The sequence below is a fragment of the Lutra lutra genome, chromosome 6 (assembly GCF_902655055.1).
Source record: "Lutra lutra chromosome 6, mLutLut1.2, whole genome shotgun sequence".
NCBI classification, from domain to species: Eukaryota; Metazoa; Chordata; class Mammalia; order Carnivora; family Mustelidae; genus Lutra; species Lutra lutra.
The window spans coordinates 64,392,599-64,414,470 of NC_062283.1; the positions used below are offsets into that span (position 1 = coordinate 64,392,599).

Sequence of the window (21,872 nt, forward strand, 5' to 3'; positions counted from 1 at the left end):
AAAAGGATGGAGAATTTTTGAACCATTTCCTCCACTTTCACCCCTTAAGTCACAGAGCTAATAATCCAATATCCTATTCTACCTGTATATTCATGTCTTGCTACTGCCCCAATCATGCCACAGAATACTGGTCCGTTGGTGATACTGATGGAAACAAGCCTGGGGATCGGAAAAGCAACAGTGGGTAAATACCGTCAGAAGCCTCCAAGTCAGGCACTAGAGCTGTCACTCCTTAGATCTAGACATCTAGTTTTAGAGCTCAGAATAGAAAGGGCCAGAGACTGCTGTCTACATCACATGATGTGTATAAAGTTAAAAAGGAACAAAACAGTCCCCGTATTCATGGAGTTTTAGTTGGGGAGCTATTATCAGCAGAAAGACTAAAAAAGGTTACCTTTTATCTGTTGGTTTATATATGTTTTTTTGAAGTACTTTCAAATTGATTACCTCATCTGATGTTTTGAGGGATAATTAACAACAAATATGTGAGATATGTAGGGCAAATATTTAATCCCATTTGACAAACAAAATAAAAAACAAAACCCCACAACTGAAGGAGCTAATTAACTTTCCCAGAGTTACACAGCAGAAATCAACAGAACAGTGAGAATGAGAATCCAGGTCTCCTGACTCCTAGCCCAGTGTTATTTCCACTATACCATGCTGCCTCAGATAAAACCCCAAAATGAAAAGTAGATCATCAGTTATCAATACAGGGTTAACTGATCAAATAATGATAGAATGTCAGAGTACAGGAATAATCAGAGGGTCAGGCTGTTGATGGAAGCCTTCCTACAGCAAATTAGTCTTTGGAATACATTTTAAAAATGAGTAATTTTTAAAAAAATTCATCCATTCGTGTATAGGTTCAGTCACTTAACAAACACTGAGAAGTATGTACAGTACCAAGTCCTGGGCTAGGTGTTTAAAATATCTTGCTCTGAAAAAAAAAATTATCTTGTTCTGGAGAAGTTCAGTCTCAGGCAGTGGGAAGGTGGTAGAAATTGAGGGAGGTGAAGAGACATATTTATAAGTCAGCAAGACAAATACAATGTATTAGAAATCAGCACAGCCAATTAACAGAGCAAACAGAATGGACATACTAACTCATACTAGTCAGAAAAAGCACTCAGAAAGGAAAGGCTGTATGATTGGACTGTGCAGGAGGAAGGACTGCAAAAGCGGGGCAACAGCTTCTGTCCAGTGGGAAAAGGCAGAGACTCTGAAAAGCCTGCTGTATTTGTGCAAAACTAAAGCGGTTCAAGATGGCTACAGCACTGATGGTGTGTGCAGTAGGGACAAGTGAAGGGAGATGTGGTCCTACCTAGGCCAGGAATGGGAAAGCATTAGAAATAGGAATTATTTAAAAGGGGGCATACACCATTCCGGGTGAAACAAAGGCTCAAAGGTGGCAAGTTCTTACATAACAGGGAATAATTAGATTTACTTGATGTTAAAATTTACTTGATGTGAAAATTTCATGTGACAGATATGATATGTGGATGGAGAAAGAGGGTATAATGAGGCACAAATTACTTTCAAGTTAAATCTACAAATAAACCATTTTTAGTTATTTACAGAGAGCATGAAAAGTGGCAACAATGCTACCACTATTGTTTCTATGCCATCAAAACTCTCCTGCCTTCCTCTAAGGCCAGGATTGAGGACTTTTTCTTGGGCCCATTGTTCAGAGTAAGAGAAACCCAAGACCTGAACCAGGCACTTGGTTTTGCTGCCACACCAAGAATAAGACTAAACACCTTCGGATGTTTCACCATGCTTCCTTCATCTAAAATGCCCTCTCTCGCTTTCCCCAAATGTTGAACGTCCTTTCTCAACCTGGTTCAAATGTTATCTTTATAGTCAAGACTCCTCTGTGACCCCTGGAAGAATGGCTCTGTTTTCCCATAGCAATTTGCTGCAGCTCCTGTAGCATTTTATTCCTACACTTACATTTCATGGTATTAAAATTAATTGTTAGTGGAGGAGGCAGTATTTTATTTCTCTTTACATTCATCACACCTAGCATGTGCCTGGCTCGTGAATGCTTGCCAAGTGGGTGCATTCACACATGGAATAAACTCAGCTACTAACAAGGCTATGAGAATGAACAAACCATACTATTCTCATTTGATCATTTCTTTCTTTCTACTGGACTTTAGAATTCTCCCTTGCTCTTCCTGGTAGTCTGTGTTCCTTCTTCTTCTTCTTTTTTTTTTTTTTAAAAGAGATGTTCTTCACTGATGAAAAAACTATATTCTTTAACATATGTAAATATACAGAAAGTGTTTCTGGTGCCAAAGAATTATAATGATGAGATTCTGAGACTACATTCCCTGAGTCTCAAAAATATTCTGGAGAAACAGTCACCAACCAGAAAAGCCTGATTAATCATAAGACTCAGAAAATCATCTTTTTCTGTAAATGAACTGAAAACTCAAAGTATTTCCTAGATTAGAAAGAAGAATTTAGAAAATGATCCAAGGTGAATAGGGTCACTTGGAAAGGAGACCAGGAATGTGGTTTTGGGTCTGGGCAAGGCTGACATCATGCAGAGACCTGAGTTGTAGTCCTAGCTACTGATGTTACAAAGCAACTCTGTGGTTATATCTCTACACTTGGATTATGGGTGAAGAAGGCAAACTTTAGCACCTGCTTAGTACAGCATTTCCCAAAATATGCTCCTCAGAACAGTCATTCTTCTGGATGTTTTTAGGTCTTTCTGGAGAAAAGTATTTGGTGATCAAGTAAATTTGAAATGTTGATTGAAATGTTGAAACAAGTTTCTTTATTATAAGACTACTCAGAACTTTTTGATATTAATGTATATTGCGAACCTCCAAGAAGGAAATACAGTTTGCATCACTTCCCAAACACATTTGGCCATGAGAATCTTCTTTTCATGATTCATTAAGGAGCCAATGTTCTACCAACTACACTTTGGGAAATTACTCAATTAGTTATTATCTTCAAAGAAAAAAACACTGACCTGGAAACTAGCTTTCAGGCTCTGACATTGTCAAGCTATGCAGCTTACCAACATAATCTCTGGATCTTAGTTTCTAGATCTTAGTTCAGAAGGTCAGATTAAAAAAAGGGAGGTCAGATTAGATGAACTCCAAGATTATATCTAGCTCTTAAAAATCTACTATATTCTAAAATAAAAAAGACCAAAAGCACAAAGCTATGATCTGAGAAATGAATATCTCATTCAGGAGTAAAGGCCAAGGGCAGGACTCTCGAAGGCCACATGTCCATGTAAAATTCAAGAGCAGAAGAGACCAGCACTGGAAGAGATGGCCCAGCACACCTATATTAGAGAGAGAGAAGTGGGAAGTGGGCTGTAGGAGTACCTGCAGATCCCATCAGGTTTAAAAGTGCCAATATATATGTGCCTTGGGCTAAGAGTTTGATTATCTATGAAGCATCTGAAACATCTTTCCTATCTGTAAAATAAAAAGTTGGATCAGATCATTTCTAAGTTCCTTTTCAGTACTAATATTCTATAAGAATATTAGATGATATAAGATATATAAGAATATTATAGATATTAAAATGCCTCTACAATAGTATCACATTAGTAATATGGGTTTTCCCTTTTGGAGAGTATTTACATTTTATAAGAGGCAGCTGTTAGGTAATGAAAATGATATAGGATTTGAGGACAGAAGGTCTGGGTTTCATTATCAGCTCTGCTGTATGCTAGAAACTCCTCTTCTGTGGCCTTAGTTTCCTCACATGGAAAAGAGGGATAAAAACATTCACACTTGTAGCATATACAAAATATCCTATCTGAGTTGAAGTGCTATGTAATTTTTATTCATTTTGGATAAGTATGGCAAACAAATCTCTGACTTGATGTTAATGTTAAAAATAACTTCAAATTTATTTATGTATATACCTTCCTCAGGGCTTTCTAGTGGGGGAAAAAAAGTCATCTGAAAAATTCTAGCCCACACTGTTATAGTGCGACTAGTGGGAACATGGAATTTTCTATACCTTTATTAGGACAAGGCTTTTGTAAAAGGTGGGAGGGTGGGGTAGATAAGGAGGAGGGAGATCAGTGAGAATTCCAGAAAAAATCAAGGGATGGGAAACACTAAGACTGAAAGGGAAGGAGAGTATTAACCAGTGGTGGTCCCTTCCTATCTTGGTAATTGCCCTACGACTTCTCCCCTCCCTGTAGATAGGCAGCCTTTGTTCTACATTCCCAAGACATACAGATATATTATTTGTATTATATTAATTTATACATTTGTTTGTTCCTTTGCAGTGTTCTTAAATCTTGTTATAGGTATTTGGTTCCTCTCTCTTCCACTCCATTAGGTAGAAACTTATCTTCATTTTCCCTGAGTACTGCTACTACCTAATTCTGTACCTAATGATTCCTTAATAGAGCTTATTTTCTGACTTCCCTTAGCATGTTCCCTTCCCTGTAGGCAGATTCTGGACACTCTCTACCCCAGCTACTTGTTACTGCCTCCTACCCTGCCTGAAGAGCCCCCTGGGGCCTGAGAAGCTCCTCTCTGCCCCACCTTCCTTCTCACTTGGTCTCAGCAAGATTCTCCCAGCAGAAGCTGAAGATGCTGAAGGAGCTCTCCAGGGCATGTGCACACTCATCTGGCTTCTTATCCCCTGGAAGGCCAAAAACACAGAGGAACATGCAGCCCTGGGACAGATGACAAAGAAGGAAAAGAGAAGTTTACCTGGGGAAAGAATATGCTTGCCTCAACTGGACCAACTCCCCTGAGTGAAGCCAGAGCACTTCCCCACTGGTTTTCTGTTAGGAATGTTGAGTAGGATTCATGAAATGGACACTGGGAAACATCAACATGGAGATTTAAAAAAAGAAGAAGAAATAATAAAATCTTGATTTAACTAACTCTTCAAAGAACTCAAATTTAAAACACAAGAAAAACTGATGTCAATAACTTTTCAAAAATTCCATTTCTAGTATATAACTTGAGCTATCTACTCACATTTTTATTCACCTATAATGTCATGTATTATGATACTGCTCTTTTTCAAGCTTCTCAATGATCGGAAATATCTGATTATACTCACTTGACTAAAAGAATGAGAAAAATATGCTTTTGCTCTGACAAGGATTTTTCAACAAGAATTGAAAAAAAAAGGACATGGAGAGTAATCTTTAGTTACCTTGAAAATTAAATTAACCAGAACATCCCATTCTTTAAATACTACTAGTTGAACTTTCGATGTCCTATAGCTTGTCACAAAATAAACAGCAGGGAATTTGCCTTACACATGTGTTATGTGTTATGTGGGGAACAAGACTATTATCGCTCACTCACCTTTAATGCTGATGTGTCAAGTTTTCTTGTACTTACTTTCTCAAACATAAAGATCTGGCTTAGCTGGCCACCCCCTTTCTCTATGACTGTGGAGATATACAGGGCAGCCTCCTGGATAAGATGACATAAATGCAACATCCACGCTGTCTTGTTGAATTCTAGGCTGACCAAAACCATAGTCACAGTACGGAATTCGGATATGTACTCCATAGGTTGCCCTTCATCAATCTACAAAGACACAGTGAGTTATCTTGCCTGTATCTTCAACTCTCAGTATCATGTCTAAGCATCTGAATTCTATATTCCACAATGAATATGAGAAAATAACTGACAAATGTCAAACACAAAACTTAAAATTCAGGTTTGAGAAGTATAGATGTCCAAACCAGTACACTTGGAATTAAAACTGTTTGACTTTAAACCTAATTCACTGATGAAATTTGCCACACTTTGATGTTTTCTCTTTATGAGTTAGTTTGATATGCCCATTCTATTAGTCATTATATCACTTACTAAGGGATTCATATAGATTCATATATACACAATTGATCAACACATATTTACCAAGCATATACTCTCTACCCTGTTTACAATGTACTAGTTTCTTGAAGGACAAACTGAAAAACAGATACGTCCCCACTTGCTAGAACTGAGAAATCTGAAATTATGACACGTCATCACAGGAATTGGTACAGATGGGGAAACCTGCTGGCATTACAACGGAGAGCAGGAGATGAAGATGAACTGGATTAATAGGAAAAGATCATATATAAATGTAGACCTGTCAACATATACACACACACAGTCTACATGATGACTCAAGAACTCGGAAATAGGGGGACGCCTGGGTGGCTCAGTTGGTTAAGCAGCTGCCTTCGGCTCAGGTCATGATCCCGGCGTCCTGGGATCGAGTCCCACATCGGGCTCCTTGCTTGGCAGGGAGCCTGCTTCTCCCTCTGCCTCTGCCTGCCACTCTGTCTGCCTGTGCTCGCTCTCTCTTTCTCTATGACAAATAAATAAATAAAATCTTTAAAAAAAAAAAAAAAAAAGAACTAGGAAATAACCTTCTTCAAAAGGTTTTTCATTATGTGCTTTCGCAGGGTTTGTTCAAGCGCAGAGTCTGGATCCAACTCCAGGGCAGTTCTTAGAGTATCTGAGAAAAGGAAAACAAACAAATTGTCTCCAGCCATATGCAAAATTTATCTTTGAAATTTTGGGCTTGGGAAGAAAGGACCAAGCAACTTACCAGCACTTGTCCGGTAATGTGGCAGGTAATCAAGGCACTTGTCAAAATGCTCATCAAAATCAAATGGGTCAATGATCCGCATATCTCTTAACTACAGAAAGGAAACTGCTCAATTGTACGCCCACCCACCAACTGCATTACTATTGGTCCCTTAACAGAGGGGTTGAGGATGCCATTTCCCTTGTTGATCATGTATCTTTCCAGCCTCATTGTTCTGCCTCATCTAACTTCCTGGGAGGATATCCCTCACCTCCCCCCAAAATAGAATTCCAGTGGTTGTTGGTTTGGTCAAGCCATATGCAACCACCACTAGAGCACTGCCCTGTGCAGTAGGAAGGCCTTTTCAGGACGTGCAGTGGATGGGACCAGCCTCCTACCTTCACAGCTTCATCCTCCCTCATGATTTCCACTTCAAACATGTACTGCTCACAGAGCTTCCAGCAGTTCCAAGACAAGACAATCTCATTTGCCTGAGCCAAACGCTGCGCTACCTGGACATCATCCACATCCCGCCCGATCACCAAGAGGTACTGTCGCTGCTCGTCTCCAACAATAACCTGGTAAATCCGACCTGCAGATAGACCTATCCAGAAAAAAGGAGACAAGTGGTGAATAGTCAAACTCAACTGGAAAACTATGCAAAGGGTGGGGTCTGGAATCCTCACATTGCTCTATGTATCAGGCCAATCTTGTTGTTGCAAAAATATTAGGTGAGCTTACCTTCAAAAATATTACTTTGCCCTGGATTTCCTTCTGTCATAAGCATACCCAGAGACATTCAAATAAATGTGGCTTGTATGGAAGAAGAAGCAAGAGATCCTAGGCCTCTAAGATTTCTCTCTTTAAAATTGTTCTTCTAATAAACAACCAGGTCGTGATGGTAAAGACCTAATGGTTATGCTAAGAAACTCCTGCCACAGTGACTATACCACCTCCTCAGCGTATAATGAAGGCTAAGTGATTTTACCAGATAAAATACCAATCAGCATTTTGCCAGATTTGGGCTTTGCCATATACTTTTATTCTACCTCCTGATTTTCTTATCCTGAGGCATTTCTTACTGCTAATATTGCTAAAAAACTGGTTTGCTTGCCAGGGAAAAAAGGACTATATCCGAGTTAAGCCTGCCTTTAGTTAAGATACCCAATCCAAACTAAAAACAAAGGGAAAATACTTTCTAAAGAATTGCAGAGACACATACTTTTGGCCAATATAGATTAACAGGTGGTATATTTACCATAATTCCCAGAACAAATGAAGAAACTAGAAAAAACACACAAAGTAACAGTTTTCAAGATACTGGACATCAGGTAACAAAGGATAATGATACCTGAGAGATGGGAAACAAACAAGATGAACCCTTTGGTACGCTGGTTTACTGCATGGAAGAGTTTCCAGGACTTCTCAGGGAAGGGAAGCCCAGGTATAGCCCAGAGGACACCTCAAGTTGAGGAAACAGAGCTAGGATCTGAGGAGGCCAACCTGGCTAGAGTTTGCAGGGCATTGTGAGTACTGGAGAGAAGTGTAGAGAAAGAGAATTCCAGAGAATTGTACCAGATCCCCTACAAGTCTTTAGCTGAGTACTGAGAACTAATAAGTACATCAATGTCAGCAAATTACCTGAAACCAGGGAAAGAACCACCTGAAAAGTTTAGAAGGAACAATCCCCATATCACACAGGGCTGGCAATAGTTCCTATTCCCACTAGCCAGAGTGTCAAACTTAGTAATTCACAGGACATTAGGTACACAGTACTTAGAAGGGGTTTGCCTCCAGAATGGGGGCAAAACCAGCCCTAGACTAAACACTGCTGTGGTCCCAGCAAAGTTTAAAAGCAAAACCTGAAAAAATTAAAGCTAACCACACCTCAGAAGTATGTACAAGAATATTTATAGAAGTATAAAAGAAATCCAGCATCCAACAAGGTTAAATTCACAGTGTCTGGCACCCACCCCAAAATAACCAGGCATGCAAATAAGAAGGAAAATACGATCCACAATGAGGAGAAAAATCAATTAATCAAGCCCAACCCAGAATAACGCAGATGACAGAATTAGTAAATAAGAAAATATTAAAAGTTATAACTATATTCAAGAACCTAGAAAATGACTGAGTAAGTAGAGATTACAAAAAAAAAAAAAGGTCTCTAGTGATAGGAAGTGATATTGCAGTGAAAACACTGCAATAGAAACTATCCAAAATGAAACACAAGGAGGAAAACAGAAATAATATCAATGCCTTGTAGGACAATTTCAAGCAGCCTAATATGTGTATAATTGGACAAAGGAGGTGGAAGAGAGAAAAAATTTACTTGGAAAAATAATGGCCGAACATTTTCTAAATTTGATAAAACCCCAAACCCTATAGATTCAGAATTTCAATGAGCTGCAAGCACAAGTGAAGAAAACTATACCAAGGGACATCATAATCAGACTACCCAAAACCAGTGATAAAGAAAAAACCCTAACATCAGCCAGAGGGGGGAAAAGACATTATATAAAAACAAAGATAAAGATGAAAGCAGATCCCCTTTGTGATATATTTTTCTGTCCCTTCATTCTACCTAACACTCTGTGTCTGTTCCTGTGTGTTAGGAAAGCTACATCTCTTGTTCTTGAAAGTAGTGGGCAGGATGTGCACTTTTAATTAGTGGCACTGATCCTCCTCCACAGGGCATGTGTAGCTGCTTCAGAGGCCAGAGGACCTGGGCACTTTGGACAGCATGCAAGGGCAGGGTGTGTAATTTTAACAATGTGTGTGCATCCCCCACGGGAGGTCAGGAGATACAGTGTTGGCAGGGATTGCCTGGGTTTTCTCGGGGAGAGGATCCACAGCACCAGGACTGAGGCAGGTCTGGCTGGAGGGGACAGGGCACAGTATGAGCAAACCCATATGTAGTGGTGTGTTTATGATGAGGGGCAGGGGAGGGAAATGGCACATGCCAGCTCCTTTGTTCCTGGAGAAGTCCCTCAGAGAACTCTGAGATTAGTAACCAACTCTCCTTCCCATAAGCCACAGGCGCCTTTCAAACTTCTGCTTCCAAGCTGTATCTCTGCACACCATTTTCTGTGCTGTCTTTTTTAGGGCAGAGGCTCAGCTTCCTATCACTAGCTGAGCTCTCTCAGAATCAAGCCCACTGTTTTTTAAAGTTACAGGCTTTAAGTCCCACTGATAATAAGCACTCTTGTTACTTCTCCCTCTCCATTTGCCTTTTGCTCCCCTGCTTGTGCTGTCAAATAAATATTTAAAAAAGAAGATATGACACACACACACACACACACACACACACGCACGCACGCACACATGGACATACAATGGAATATTATTCAGCCATAAAAAATGAAACCTTCCCATTTGAAACAACATGGATGGAGCTAAGAGTACAATGTTAAAGGAAAGAAGTCAGAGAAAGACAAGTATCATATGATTTCATACCTATGTGGAATTTAAGAAACAAATGAACAAAGGGGGAAAAAAAGAAAAGGCAAACCAAGAAACAGATTCTTTTTTTTTTTTTTTTTGATTTTATTTATTTATTTGAGAGAGAGAGATCACAAGCAGATGGAGAGGCAGGCAGAGAGAGAGAGGGAAGCAGGCTCCCCACTGAGCAGAGAGCCCGATGCGGGCCTCGATCCCAGGACCCTGAGATCATGACCTGAGCCGAAGGCAGCGGCTTAACCCACTGAGCCACCCAGGCGCCCAAGAAACAGATTCTTAACTATAGAGAACAAACTGATGGTTATGGGGTGGGGGGATGGGTGAAATAGGTGGTGGGAATTAAGGAGGCCACTTGTGATGAGCACTGGGTGATATAAGAAATTGTTGAATCACTGTATTGTACACCTGAAGCTAATATAACAGTTTTTCCTCCAAAAGGTAACTTTTATTAGTTTCTTATATATCTTTCTAGTGTTTCTTTATACACATAGGAACAAACAAAAAAATTCTTATTTTTCGTCTTTGTATACAAGGTAGCATACCACAGGGCTTTGCACCTTGCTTTTTCTCAACTATATTTTGAAGTTATATCAGAATACCTTTTTAAAGTTGTAGAAAATCTCATTGAGTAGACATATTGTTTATTTAAACAGTCTCCTTTAGATAGTTTTATTAAAAACCATATTGCAATAAAAAATCATGTACCTATAACATTGCACACATACTCAGGTATACCTATAGGATAAATATTTAGAAGTGGGATTGCTAGGTTGAGAATAAATGCATTTGGAATCTCAACACAGATTACCAAAATTATTCTTCATAGAAGTTGTACCGCCGTTGACTCCCACTAGCAGTGTGTATGAGAGTGTTTATTCCTCATTGCCTCATCAACAGTGTGTTCAGGATTTCAATTTTTGGTATCTATAGGTGAGAAATAATCTCAATGTACTTTCAACTGGCATTTTTCTTATTATGAAATTGAATATTTTTTCACATGTTAAAAGAGATGTATTTGTCTATGTACTATTTATTCATGTCCTTTCCTATCTTTCCCATCTCTTAAAATGTTAGTCTTTTGTTGATTTCTACGTGTTCTATTTCTAATATTTACCCTTTGTGTATATGATATAAGTTGCAGATTTTTTTCCAGATGTCATTTATATTTTGAATTTTTATAGTTTTTTTTTTTAATTTATCACTCTTTTAGTAGCTACTACCTATCTTTAGCTGTAGGTCCTGGCCTTCTCTGGTATGGTAGATCCCAAATTTCTCCTGTATCTCCAGACTGCATTTTGCCACCAGGGTAATGATGTCACTGAGTTGATTCTGTTTCACTGTCCAGAGTGCCAGGAGCACATTCCCTGCAGACACACAAGACAGGATGACAAGGATCAAATATCTGGATTTTCCTGATCTGGGCAAAGCCCCCAATAATGCAGAAAATATCATGCAAGGTGTCAGGCAAGGTTCTTTGGCCCTATACATTATGCTTGGTTAAAATACTGCCTTAGAGCCTCAAAACCACTCATCGTATAAAATAAAAGACAAGGCAGAAGCTGAAATGTTCCTATAGTTTAAGATTATTTTTGATAATCTTCCCTCCACCAGTATACTAACAGAATGGGAGGGGCACTAAATAAGAGGTTCATAAAATGTAAGTTCATGTTCAAATTTAATTTCAAGGGTGGCTTAATTAAGTTTAAGTTTAAAAAAAGAGGCCAACTCTGGCATACAGCTATCAATGATCCTGAGAATTCTCCAAATAGGAGATTTTGACTCCTCCCTATCTTACACATAGCTTTTGCTCTAAGGACTAAGTTTCTCATTAGTTTTCTCATGCAACTAAGTGCTTTATAGGCACTTATTTGTCTGTCATTCAATTAAGCAAAATGTAAAGCATCTTTGAACTTAATATGGGCAAGGTTTTTCTATTAGACTGAGAGAATCTTTGAGCCAGTGACTGTGCCTTCTTCATTTTGTTTCCCCAGGGCCGAGTACATATTAAATAATAAAACAATGCTGAATAAACAAATATGCCAAATTCCACCTAAATGAAGTTTTCCTCACTCGCGGTCCTTTAAATATTCAGAGAAACTGAAAAATACCTGTGATATTTAGGATATCTCCTCCAAAACAAAGAACATCTGAAATCAAGTAAAAGAGAGAGGAAAATGCATCAAAATCAGATATACTAGATCATAGCAGAATTATATATGATTAGAATGGTTTACTGAGTTTTTCCTCATATCTTATCTGGTCTATTTGTTCTCTCCAAGGGACCCTTTCCTTTCCCTTAGCTTCTCCCCAAATCTGTCTGTATCTATATCCATCTTCTTGAAAATGAAAGAAATACTGCTGTTCTCTTCAAAGTCATCCCCCTGGACTCTGGATCCTAGCTCCTTCTACTCTTTCAAGAATTCCACTCCCTCCCTTATCTCCTCTCCACTGGATCATTTCCATTAATATCTTTAAAAATGAAAACAAAACACAAGAAAGTTTATCCACCTATTCTTGATTCTACCTTTTCTTGCTATTAGCTCCATTTTTCTGCTTCATCTCCAGCAAAAAATTTCTCAAAAGTGTTGGCATATACAATTTGCTCCTTGTATCCTAGTCACTCTTAAACTTTTTCTCTACCATTCTCTTCTCCACTTCAGTAAAATTTATCAAGATCATCAACGGTATTCACCTTGCTAAATTCAGTATTTTCTCATAGCACTGTACTTTATACCTTTCATTTTCAACTGAGCCAGCCCCAGCCCTCTTCTCTTATAGACACTACTTCTACTTTGGCTTCAGGAACACCACAATATCCTACCTGGCTGTTTTACAGTTTCTTTTTTAAGTTCTTTCTCTCTAATCATAATCTGTCCTGGAGTCTCTCAAGCCTCAGTCTAAGGCTCTTTCTCTTTATTTACACTCTCCTCATGTGGACTCAATCAGTTCCTAACTCTAACATCTTTATGCCATCAACTCACTTTTTGTCTCTAACAAAGATCTGTTCTCTGAGCTCCAGTTTCCATCATAGCTACTGACTTCATTTCTCCATTTGAATGACTTATTGACATCTCAACTCAGTATATTCAAAACAGAACACCTGATTTTCTTTCTCAAAGTCCAGTCTTGTCCATCTCGATAAGTGACACCACCATCATTCAGTTACAAAAGCCAAAAAAACATTCAGAGTCACTTTCCTCACTACTTTCCACTGATAGCAATATAAGAGCAAATCTTATCTACTGAACCTGCAAAACACATTTCAAATCAATTCATCTCCTTATGGCTCCACTGCCTTATCCCTAGACCAGGGGTTTCCACCTTGCCTGCAACCTTGGCTTCAACATTGGAATAGCCTGTGAAACTTTAAAAAATCCTTATTTCTGGGCTTACCCAAAGGTATCTGATTTAGTTTGTCTGGGGTAAAGCCTAGACACCAGGGTTTTTAAAAGCTCCCTGAGTGGTTATTTAATGTGCTGCCAAGGTTGAGAACCACTACCCTAGACCAAATCAGCATCATCTCTCCACAGCTGCTACAACTTCCTCCTCTAGCTTCCATTCTTACCACTTGCTATCAGCTCCCTATAATGCCGTCTCCATGAGGCAGTTAAAACGAGCTTTAAAAGTGTAAATCGGATCACATTACCCCCTTGCCAGAACCTTTTAACAGTTTCCCTTTATACAAAAATATATAATCCAAACTCCTTGTGGCCTACAGAGTTCAATGATCTCCAATCTCACCTCAAGCCACTCTTCTCCCTGCTAGTTATGTGTTAGCCACACTGGTCATCTTAGTTCCTAGAACACGACAAGCTTCCTCTCATTTTAGAAGCTTCGCACTTGGCATCCTTCTGCCTGAAATACTTTACTCCTCACTCTTCACAAGGTGTTTCTCTCATCCTTTGTGTTTCAGCTTCAGAGGAGCCTCCTATGACCACCTTACCTAACAGAGAAGATCTCTCACTCTACAATTCTTTTTTACCACTACACCCTATTTATTTCCTTTGTGAAATGTATAATCTATAATTATCTTGTTATCTCTCCCACAAACATGGAAACTTCAAGAGGGCAAGTATTATGTTTTATTTTCCCCTGTACTTCTATTACCCAGTAATTCCTGGTGTTATAATTTCCATCTTTCCCTTTCATCTAAACTTGATGAGAAAAATCCAAAGGCCTTTCATAAGTGTTCCTCAGGGGAAAGAGGTGAGTCAAATAAACAAGTTCTTAAAGGAGATTCCACAAAGTAAGAATTCTGGTGAATCTCAGAATTATGCACATGACTGTATGGACATTGTCAATAAAAGAAGGGAATGTTATATAAGTACCAAAGGTTTCAGGACCAAAATAATTGCTGGGGGTAGGTCTAACTAGAGGAGGTTTTTGCACACCCTGCACCTTTTACAGTGCACATCAGAGAATGGCACTCAAGGGCACCCGGGTGGCTCAGTTGGTTAAGCATCTGCCCTCAGCTCAGATCCGATCCCAGGCTCTCTGCTCAGCTGGGAATCTGCTTCTCCCACTGCTGCACCCCCTGCTTCTCTTCTTTCTCTCAAATGAATAAATAAAATATTAAAAAAATATTTTAAAAATTAAATTAAATTAAATTTTAAAAAAAGAGTATATACTCAAAACATTTATGGCACATATAAGGAGCTATTTATTTTTTCTTTCCCAGATTAGGCTAATTTCCATGAGCTTAATATATGGCAGAAAATGAAGAAAACACTCATTTCTACTTCACAGGATCAAAATGCAGTAAGAAAATGAGAAAGTTTTGTAAATTATATTGGATATAAACAAATGTGGCACATTACATTATTGTTAGAAGAGGCAACCTGAGGAATACTTTGTTTTGAAATAAGATATAAACATTCAAAGCAAAAATTAAAATTAGTTTCCCCCCTTTCTGAACATTGAGTCAACAGGATGTGAAAGTAGGTAGAATGGGAGATACAGGCAAAAATCTAGCTTGTTAGTTGCAAGAAAGAAGAAATAAAATAAAAGCCTGCTTCTCCTTCTCCTCCCCACTCATGCTCTCTTTCGCTATCTCTGTCTCTCTCTCAAATAAACAAAAATCTTAAAAAAAAAAAAAACAAAAAAACATGAAGCAGGAATGAATGAATGAATGAACGATGATTAACACTAAATGAATAACCCTTTGGTATCTTTTCAAGTAGCCCAGACCCCCTCCTGTTACAAACCCTCAGGAGCCCAGCACACCTCCTGACTTCCCTACAATAGTCACTCACGCTCCACGATGTCACTAATGTAATAACTGAAGATGTGGGCCAGTTTGTCCATGTCATGTTCCGACTTGCAGGTCAGGCTGAACCTATCCATTAATGCTGTAAACCCTAGCCGACAAAACAAAAATACGTTAGCTGCAAATCCTGAACTTTTAGGCTCTATTCCCTGCACGCATCAGGCCGGTGTAAAGAAGCAGATCTCCTCCAGTTAAGTAATTGTATGACCTTTTAACAAGTGTTCATATTCGTAACCTGACTGGTTGCTGCCGCCTCTGAGAATCTAGAGAGCCACACCCCCCTTCGTTTCGAGGAGCTGCAGATGAAGATTCACCCACAAGCACCCCCTTTCATCTCTAGCCTGTTACCCCGTTTCTGCCATTGCCCTCTTTAAGTTCTCTGGCCAAGGAGAAATAGGATTTCCCCCCCACGTGAGGGACGGAGAGACCAATGACGAGGGGGATGGATTAAAACTTTATGGACAACTCAGATGGTGAGCTCCTCGAGGTCAGGCACCTTCAGATCACTCATCTTCAGATCCATGACACAAACTCCACAGTATTTGTTAAGTAAGCGACTCTCGAAGTAGCTGCTGGATCTCTAATTCCCAGAGCAGTGGCGGGCACACACTTAGGAACCCAGAGAAGGAATTAATTGAGCGGAAGAAAGAACTGGCTGAAGCGGTACGCGTATTGGGAGAAAACTTGGGTTCAAAGCCTGCCGAGTGGTCCCGCAAAAGTCCTTTCCCGTTTCTGAGTCTCCTTTCATGTCTGAAGTGAACTCTAGGGCTACGCCAGACCATTCCAGAAGGAGTCCTCCCGCTCTGAAACTGACCCTCCAGGTTTCCCGAGGAGGCGGCGGCGAGCAGTTAAGCCGCGCCTTTGCTTGCCTCAGCGCCAGGCCCGTAACCGCCGACGCCTCTCGGAGATGGGCCCCAACGGCCGCCCCTCTGGGAGGGCGGGAGAGCGACGCGCCTCCCCTCACCCGTCACATGGACGCCAAGGAGGACGCCCTGGGCCGTGGCGAGCTCGGGTTCCGATCCCCGGGGCTTCCTGAACACCAGAAGGTCGGGAAGCAGCGCCGCCAACCGGGCCTCCACCGGCCAGAGAGGCGGAAGCGCCGCCACCCGCTCGCCGGTCGCCATGGCGGCGGCGGGGTTGCCCGCCAAGCTACCGGAAAGGGGGGGGGTCCTCCGGGTAGCAGCCAATCCGCAACGAGGCCTTGGCGGGTCCTTTGCACCAACCAATCAGTGCGGGCCTTCTTGGGGGCGGTGCCAATCCGGCGCTGCCGGGGCCCCGCCTCACAGCCCCCTCCCTCTGCTACCTGCTCGAGACCTCTACGAGGTAGAGAAGCAGCGGACTTGGGAGACGGGCAGCGCGTTCCAGACATGTTTGAGATGACGCTTGAAAATCTTGAACCATGCGCATGCTTCTACAGTAAGACAGATTATCTCAGTGTCAATAGAGGGGTCTTCTATCATCAGAGTGGAATGCTGGCTCACCGAATTTCTAAGGGCAGTGTTCCATTAGCATCTGACTAAAGCAACCTCAGTATGGTCTTTAAATTTCACACCCTGGGACGCCTGGGTGGCTCAGTTGGTTGGGCGGCTGCCTTCGGCTCAGGTCATGATCCCAGCGTCCTGGGATCGAGTCCCACATCGGGCTCCTTGCTCATCAGGGAGCCTGCTTCTCCCTCTGCCTCTGCCTGCCATTCTGTCTGCCTGTGCTTGCTCTCTCTCCCTCTCTCTCTGACAAATAAATAAATAAAATCTTTAAAAAAAAAAAAAAAAAAAAAAAAAAAATTTCACACCCTTAGGTTAAGGCTATGTAATAGTCACTGCCTTAAATGTCAGAGAATTTCTTCTGTTTATCTGCCAGGACAGGTCTATAGGGTGTCTCCTGAGAGTGCTCCTGGGGTTACTTTGCTCTAGATCCAGCTCCTGGTTCCATGTGTGGTAAACGCCTATCTGAGGTTGCCCGTCAGTCGCTCAGATTCTTGGGAGAATTCACATTAGTAACAGGATGAGTATGTTGTGGATTTTTAACAATCAGGAAAGCATCTGTGTTTTTTCTGCAGAAATTAAAAAAAAAAATCTAAAAATTACAGCTTCACTATCTGTAGTTCTACAAGACCCAATCAGTGCTGTTTCAGTGATAACTGATGTGAAAATGTTGGGGTTTGGGAGCAAACAGCCAAGAAAGAATTCTTGAAGCATCAGCCCTGCAAAAGGTTTTATTAAAGCACAGGGACAGGACCCTGGGTAGTGAGCAGTGGCTGATTATATCCTTGCAAGTTGGGTGGGCGTTAGGGATAGTGTAAAGAATTTAGAAGCAAAGTTTCCAGGATCTTGAGGGGCCATTTATTACCCTCTACTAAAATCTTAGTCATGAAACCCTTCAGATGTTTTATCAGTGGGCCATATGCTTGGAGGATGATTGCCAACATATATTTTGGGGAGTAGAGATAAAGAAAGCTTCCAGACGATTTTTTTTTTTTTTAAATGTTAAAGGAAATCCTGGAGGACAGGCTAATGTCAAGCTAAGCTTGCCTTTTGCTCTTAGCAAGGTATTAACATGTAGGCAGCTGAGTTCCTAGAGGAAGGTCACTCTGCCTTTTCAAGTACTGGTCAATGGACTGTAAGTTGTAAGGAAATTTAATTTTTTTTTCCCTGTATTTCTTTTACCTTTGTTCTCCCCATCAGTAACTGAAAGGCTTATTTTGCTTGTGGAATTACCTCATCAAATTTTGGTTAACACTTACAGTAGTAAGATGAAATATACAATCAGCGCACAGGTGCAGAGAATACTTCCTTAGCAGGAGGGAGGGCCAAAAGGGAAGAAAAGAGTAAGGGGAGACATACAAGTAAGAGGCCTGGACACTGCAAATTTGACACTGTCTATGGAGCTCCCACGTCTGTCTACAAAGATCACAATTTTGACATTATAAACACAACCTAGAACCTAAGAAATGTGAAAATTCAAAAATCCCTTTTTAGAATTTTTAAAAATTTATTTTAAAAAATAACAATTGCAATGACATCAATGATCGATCATCTGTATTCCCCCTACTGCTGGGAGAAAAACCTATATTGTTGAGTCCCAAAGGAAAATCAAGACATTATTATCAGGCACCCAACAGCCAGAAAAAGCTCTGCTGGTCCAGTGGTATAGACACTGACATATGTTCAATGTACCAGTGCAATTAAAATATATACATTTACAATTATCTTGCCAAAAAGAGCACTCAAGAAGTGAAGTAATTATGCATTAAACCAATTATTCACTCATCCATTCACTCTCTGTGTCTATGAAGTCATCACTACAGTCACAAGGACAAATAAAAGAACAGTAACAAAGAAAAAAAAATCCAAACTTCAAACCCCCCACTTTGTGGGTTATTAGGTGTTAAAATGGCCACAACAAAAGGGTCAGGAGCTATCTGAAATGCAGTGACAAAGTGACAACTGAAGCATTTCTTTCAACAAAACACAACTCAAACTTGCAGAAAAAAAAAAATTCTGCAACAATATGAGGTTGATACTACTATGTACAAACTTATAGACACAAATAAATAGCATTTTAGGACTGCTGTTGGCTTAGATCTGAGGACTTTGTTTCTGATCTCTGTATCTTAAAGACTCCTAAACAAACCAAGGGTAGAAACTCCTCATTGTTTTTAGTGAACTATCATCTGAAAATCTTGGGGCTTACTGAATAAAACCAACATCTGAAAACTTAAGTCAAGAGCCAGAAGTTTCTGGTGAGCCTATCAAAGGATTTGGTCTTTCCTGACATGTGAAAGTCAGGATAGATGACTAGAGATACCAGGGACTAGAGAGAGATTTTACTTCCTGCTTTCTTTGTATAGCTCTGTTCCTCTTTTTCCATCATTCCAATTATTTCCCTTAGTGATGTTTTCTTCAGAGGTCTTATTTTTCCCTCTTAATACAATTAGAGTAATAAAATCAAAGAAAGAGTCAATTCTTACTCTTGGTATTTAAATCAAAACCAAATGATCTTTAAAAGAATTATGTTTTCCTTGTTTCTAGAGAAGGCAGCAACTCTTTTCTCAAGTATCATCATAGTTTTCCCCAGGTTCACCATCTAGAAATAAAATTAGAAATAGAGTAGAAAATTTCTGAGGCACAGTCCTTCTGGGAACTGTAGCCTAATTCTTGACCCTGCCAGCATCACCACTACCAGTCACCAGCTTATCCCCAGAATGTGGATGCAATGTAAAAACCTTTCTGCTATACAAGGCCTGTGTAGAAAAGGGGAAACATGGACATTGGCACCAAAGAATCAGCTGCCAGAGGAAGAAAGAGAATGTTCACTCTCTGGGGCCAGCACAAAACAAAGTGCTGCAGGAGTGAAGCCAACATTCACCTTAAACTTGACAAGGTAAGCTGGAATATATCCAGGAGAGTGTGATTGAACAATGCTTTCCAGATAGAAACTGTCAAAGAGCAGTTCTCAGACCTCTCCTCCCTTTCCATGCTTGTTAAAAGGTTACAGTATATATAAATGTGAATTACTCTTTTCACCTTAATGATCCATCCCTGGCATCCATCCACTGGAGAATCATGCTATGTGGCAACACATGGGTATATATACTACTTTCTCTTCTGTTGGACTACAACACGTGTGAACCCTTTTCTTCCCCAAATGCTGTCACAAAGCCTATGACTGAACATCTCTAGGGGCACCCGGGTGACTCAGTCATTTGAACACCCAACTCTTGATCTCAGCTCAGGTCTTGATCTCAGGGATGGGAGTTCAAGCCCTGCATTGGACTCCATGCTGGGTGTGGAGCCTACTTAAAATAAAATAAATAAATAAATCTTGTTTGGCTCTCTATTTAGGAGTTACTACAAATGTCCTCAGCACTTTAGCACAAAAGTTGTATGGTTTTGTTTTCTACTTAAGAAAGGCAGTTTCAAGGTCCAATACCCTCTAAATTGTCTTTTAAGTAGCAGAAGCAAAAACTATGGTCGAGATGATCTATCAGCAGACAGACAAAAAGACCACAACTTGCCAAAGCTTAAAAAAAAAAAAAAAAAAAAAGATTCAGGAATTTATACTTTCAGTGCTTGAGTCTTTTGTTATTCTATCCCCAGAGTTAGCTTTTCTTGGTTGGAGTCCAAAAATACCAACTTATCATCTGGTAGACAGAGATTCCTATTATTATCACAGATTAATGAATGTATCTCAGACAATTTATTGTTTCCATGTCATGAGATGGAACTTCTTTGCCTGGAAGCCACCTCTGAATACAAAGTGTCCAGTGAGTCAGCATGAGATCCCCCATCAGAGGGATGGATGCTGCTTAGATTCCATGGGAAGGAGTGGGCATCAGCTTCCCTGATTTCAGTCTTGGTTGAGAAGGTTGTTTTCCCTTGCTAAGATGGCTGGCTGGCTTCAGAAGCCAATGTAAGTGCTGTGTGTGCACTTATGTGCACAGGTCCCTTGCATCATCCTAATCCACGAAATGTCAATGTCATCAACAGTCTGAAATAGGTCCTGTCTGAAAGGGCGAGACAAAGGCTTGCGACTTCAATTTGCCAGACATTGCTGCAATTATAATACTGAGCCACTTATTAAAAACTAAGTGGTTTGTCCTATAGAAGAGGGCAGCACAGAATCGTCAAGTGTCCCATTGGAAGAGGTGATCAATTTCCAGGAACAGTGGGAAACAATGGCAAGGAACATGACCTTGATCTGCTCCATCACAGGGCCTGGGGTTAGGACACTCGGATGATCTGTGTCATTGCTTCTTCATCTGCTTGGTTTGGATCCTAGAGACAAAGGGTAATAGTGATTAAAATCCTTTGCGAAAGTAATATGGAACTCAAGGCTCTCACTTCTCATCGCCAAGGGGAATACACAGAATTTTGCTAAGTAAACGAAAGGCCATGAATGCATCTAAGTTTACCTACATGGATTAAAATGCAGCTTCTTATAAGGAAAGAAGAGATAACAAACCTCTGTATAAAAGGACTGTTAAGTCTGGCCTGGCATTCCACTTCCAAACACTCCAGAGTTGACACCGTATCTCTTTCCTATGAGAACCTATGTTGTGTTTTACCTTTCAAGTTTAAGGGTCTTTAAGTGGCCAAGAGAAACTATGTCATGTTGTATTTTTGTGCCATGATTTTCTGATCATCATATTTAAATACTAAGCACTTAGCAGGGCTGGAAAGAACATTGACATTTGTGTTAATGCACTCATTTAGTAGATAAACCTGAAGCCTGGATGGATAAAGTGATTTGCCTGGACTAGAGTAAGAAAGTTAGTCAGCAGCCCAGCAAGAACTAATGCCCAAATCTCTTGGCTCTCATTTCACTATTTCTTAACTGTTTTCCTTTTCTTTTCACTAAATTTTGCCTGCCCCCCTCTCACTTAAAACCTGCAGTGTTAAGACAGGGATCAGTCCTTGGAAGCTTTTTGCAACACTCCACAATAAGCGCCTTCAGTTCCTCCACACCAAAGCTCTCTGAAGCACCAACTGACGTGATCTAAGAAAAAGCTAAAAGATTTCTGGAGGTGGCAGGACTGCAGTGGGGTCTTGGAACAATGAGTAAGAATAATAACCAGCACTAACTTAGCCCTCACCATGCACCAGATAAT

The 21,872-nt window shown here is 40.3% G+C and overlaps 2 protein-coding genes across 32 annotated transcripts in view; both read right to left on the minus strand.

Annotated features, from left to right (window-relative positions):
* Positions 1–16,499, minus strand: part of LOC125102710 (adenylate cyclase type 10-like) — a 44,215-nt gene extending 27,716 nt beyond the window's left edge. For 6 of the 17 annotated variants that reach the window (XM_047734143.1, XM_047734141.1, XM_047734140.1 and 3 more), the window contains exons 1-10: positions 16,230–16,498; positions 15,252–15,356; positions 12,108–12,146; positions 11,220–11,363; positions 6,939–7,144; positions 6,562–6,652; positions 6,380–6,468; positions 5,352–5,543; positions 4,548–4,669; positions 83–159 (exon numbers count right to left, since the gene is read on the minus strand). In XM_047734143.1, the coding sequence (XP_047590099.1) occupies positions 83–159; positions 4,548–4,669; positions 5,352–5,543; positions 6,380–6,468; positions 6,562–6,652; positions 6,939–7,144; positions 11,220–11,363; positions 12,108–12,146; positions 15,252–15,356; positions 16,230–16,389 (1,225 nt within the window). In that variant the 5' untranslated portion in view covers positions 16,390–16,498. The other 11 variants (XM_047734152.1, XM_047734142.1, XM_047734153.1 and 8 more) reach the window with 6 other exon arrangements.
* A 1,203-nt stretch (positions 16,500–17,702) lies between these two features.
* The window catches only part of NFYA (nuclear transcription factor Y subunit alpha), a 36,277-nt gene continuing 32,107 nt past the window's right edge, over positions 17,703–21,872 (minus strand). For all 15 annotated transcript variants that reach the window (XM_047732412.1, XM_047732411.1, XM_047732413.1 and 12 more), the window contains one exon: positions 17,703–21,039. In XM_047732412.1, coding sequence (XP_047588368.1) covers positions 20,986–21,039 — 54 coding nt within the window. In that variant the 3' untranslated portion in view covers positions 17,703–20,985. The remainder of the gene's footprint in view (positions 21,040–21,872) is intronic.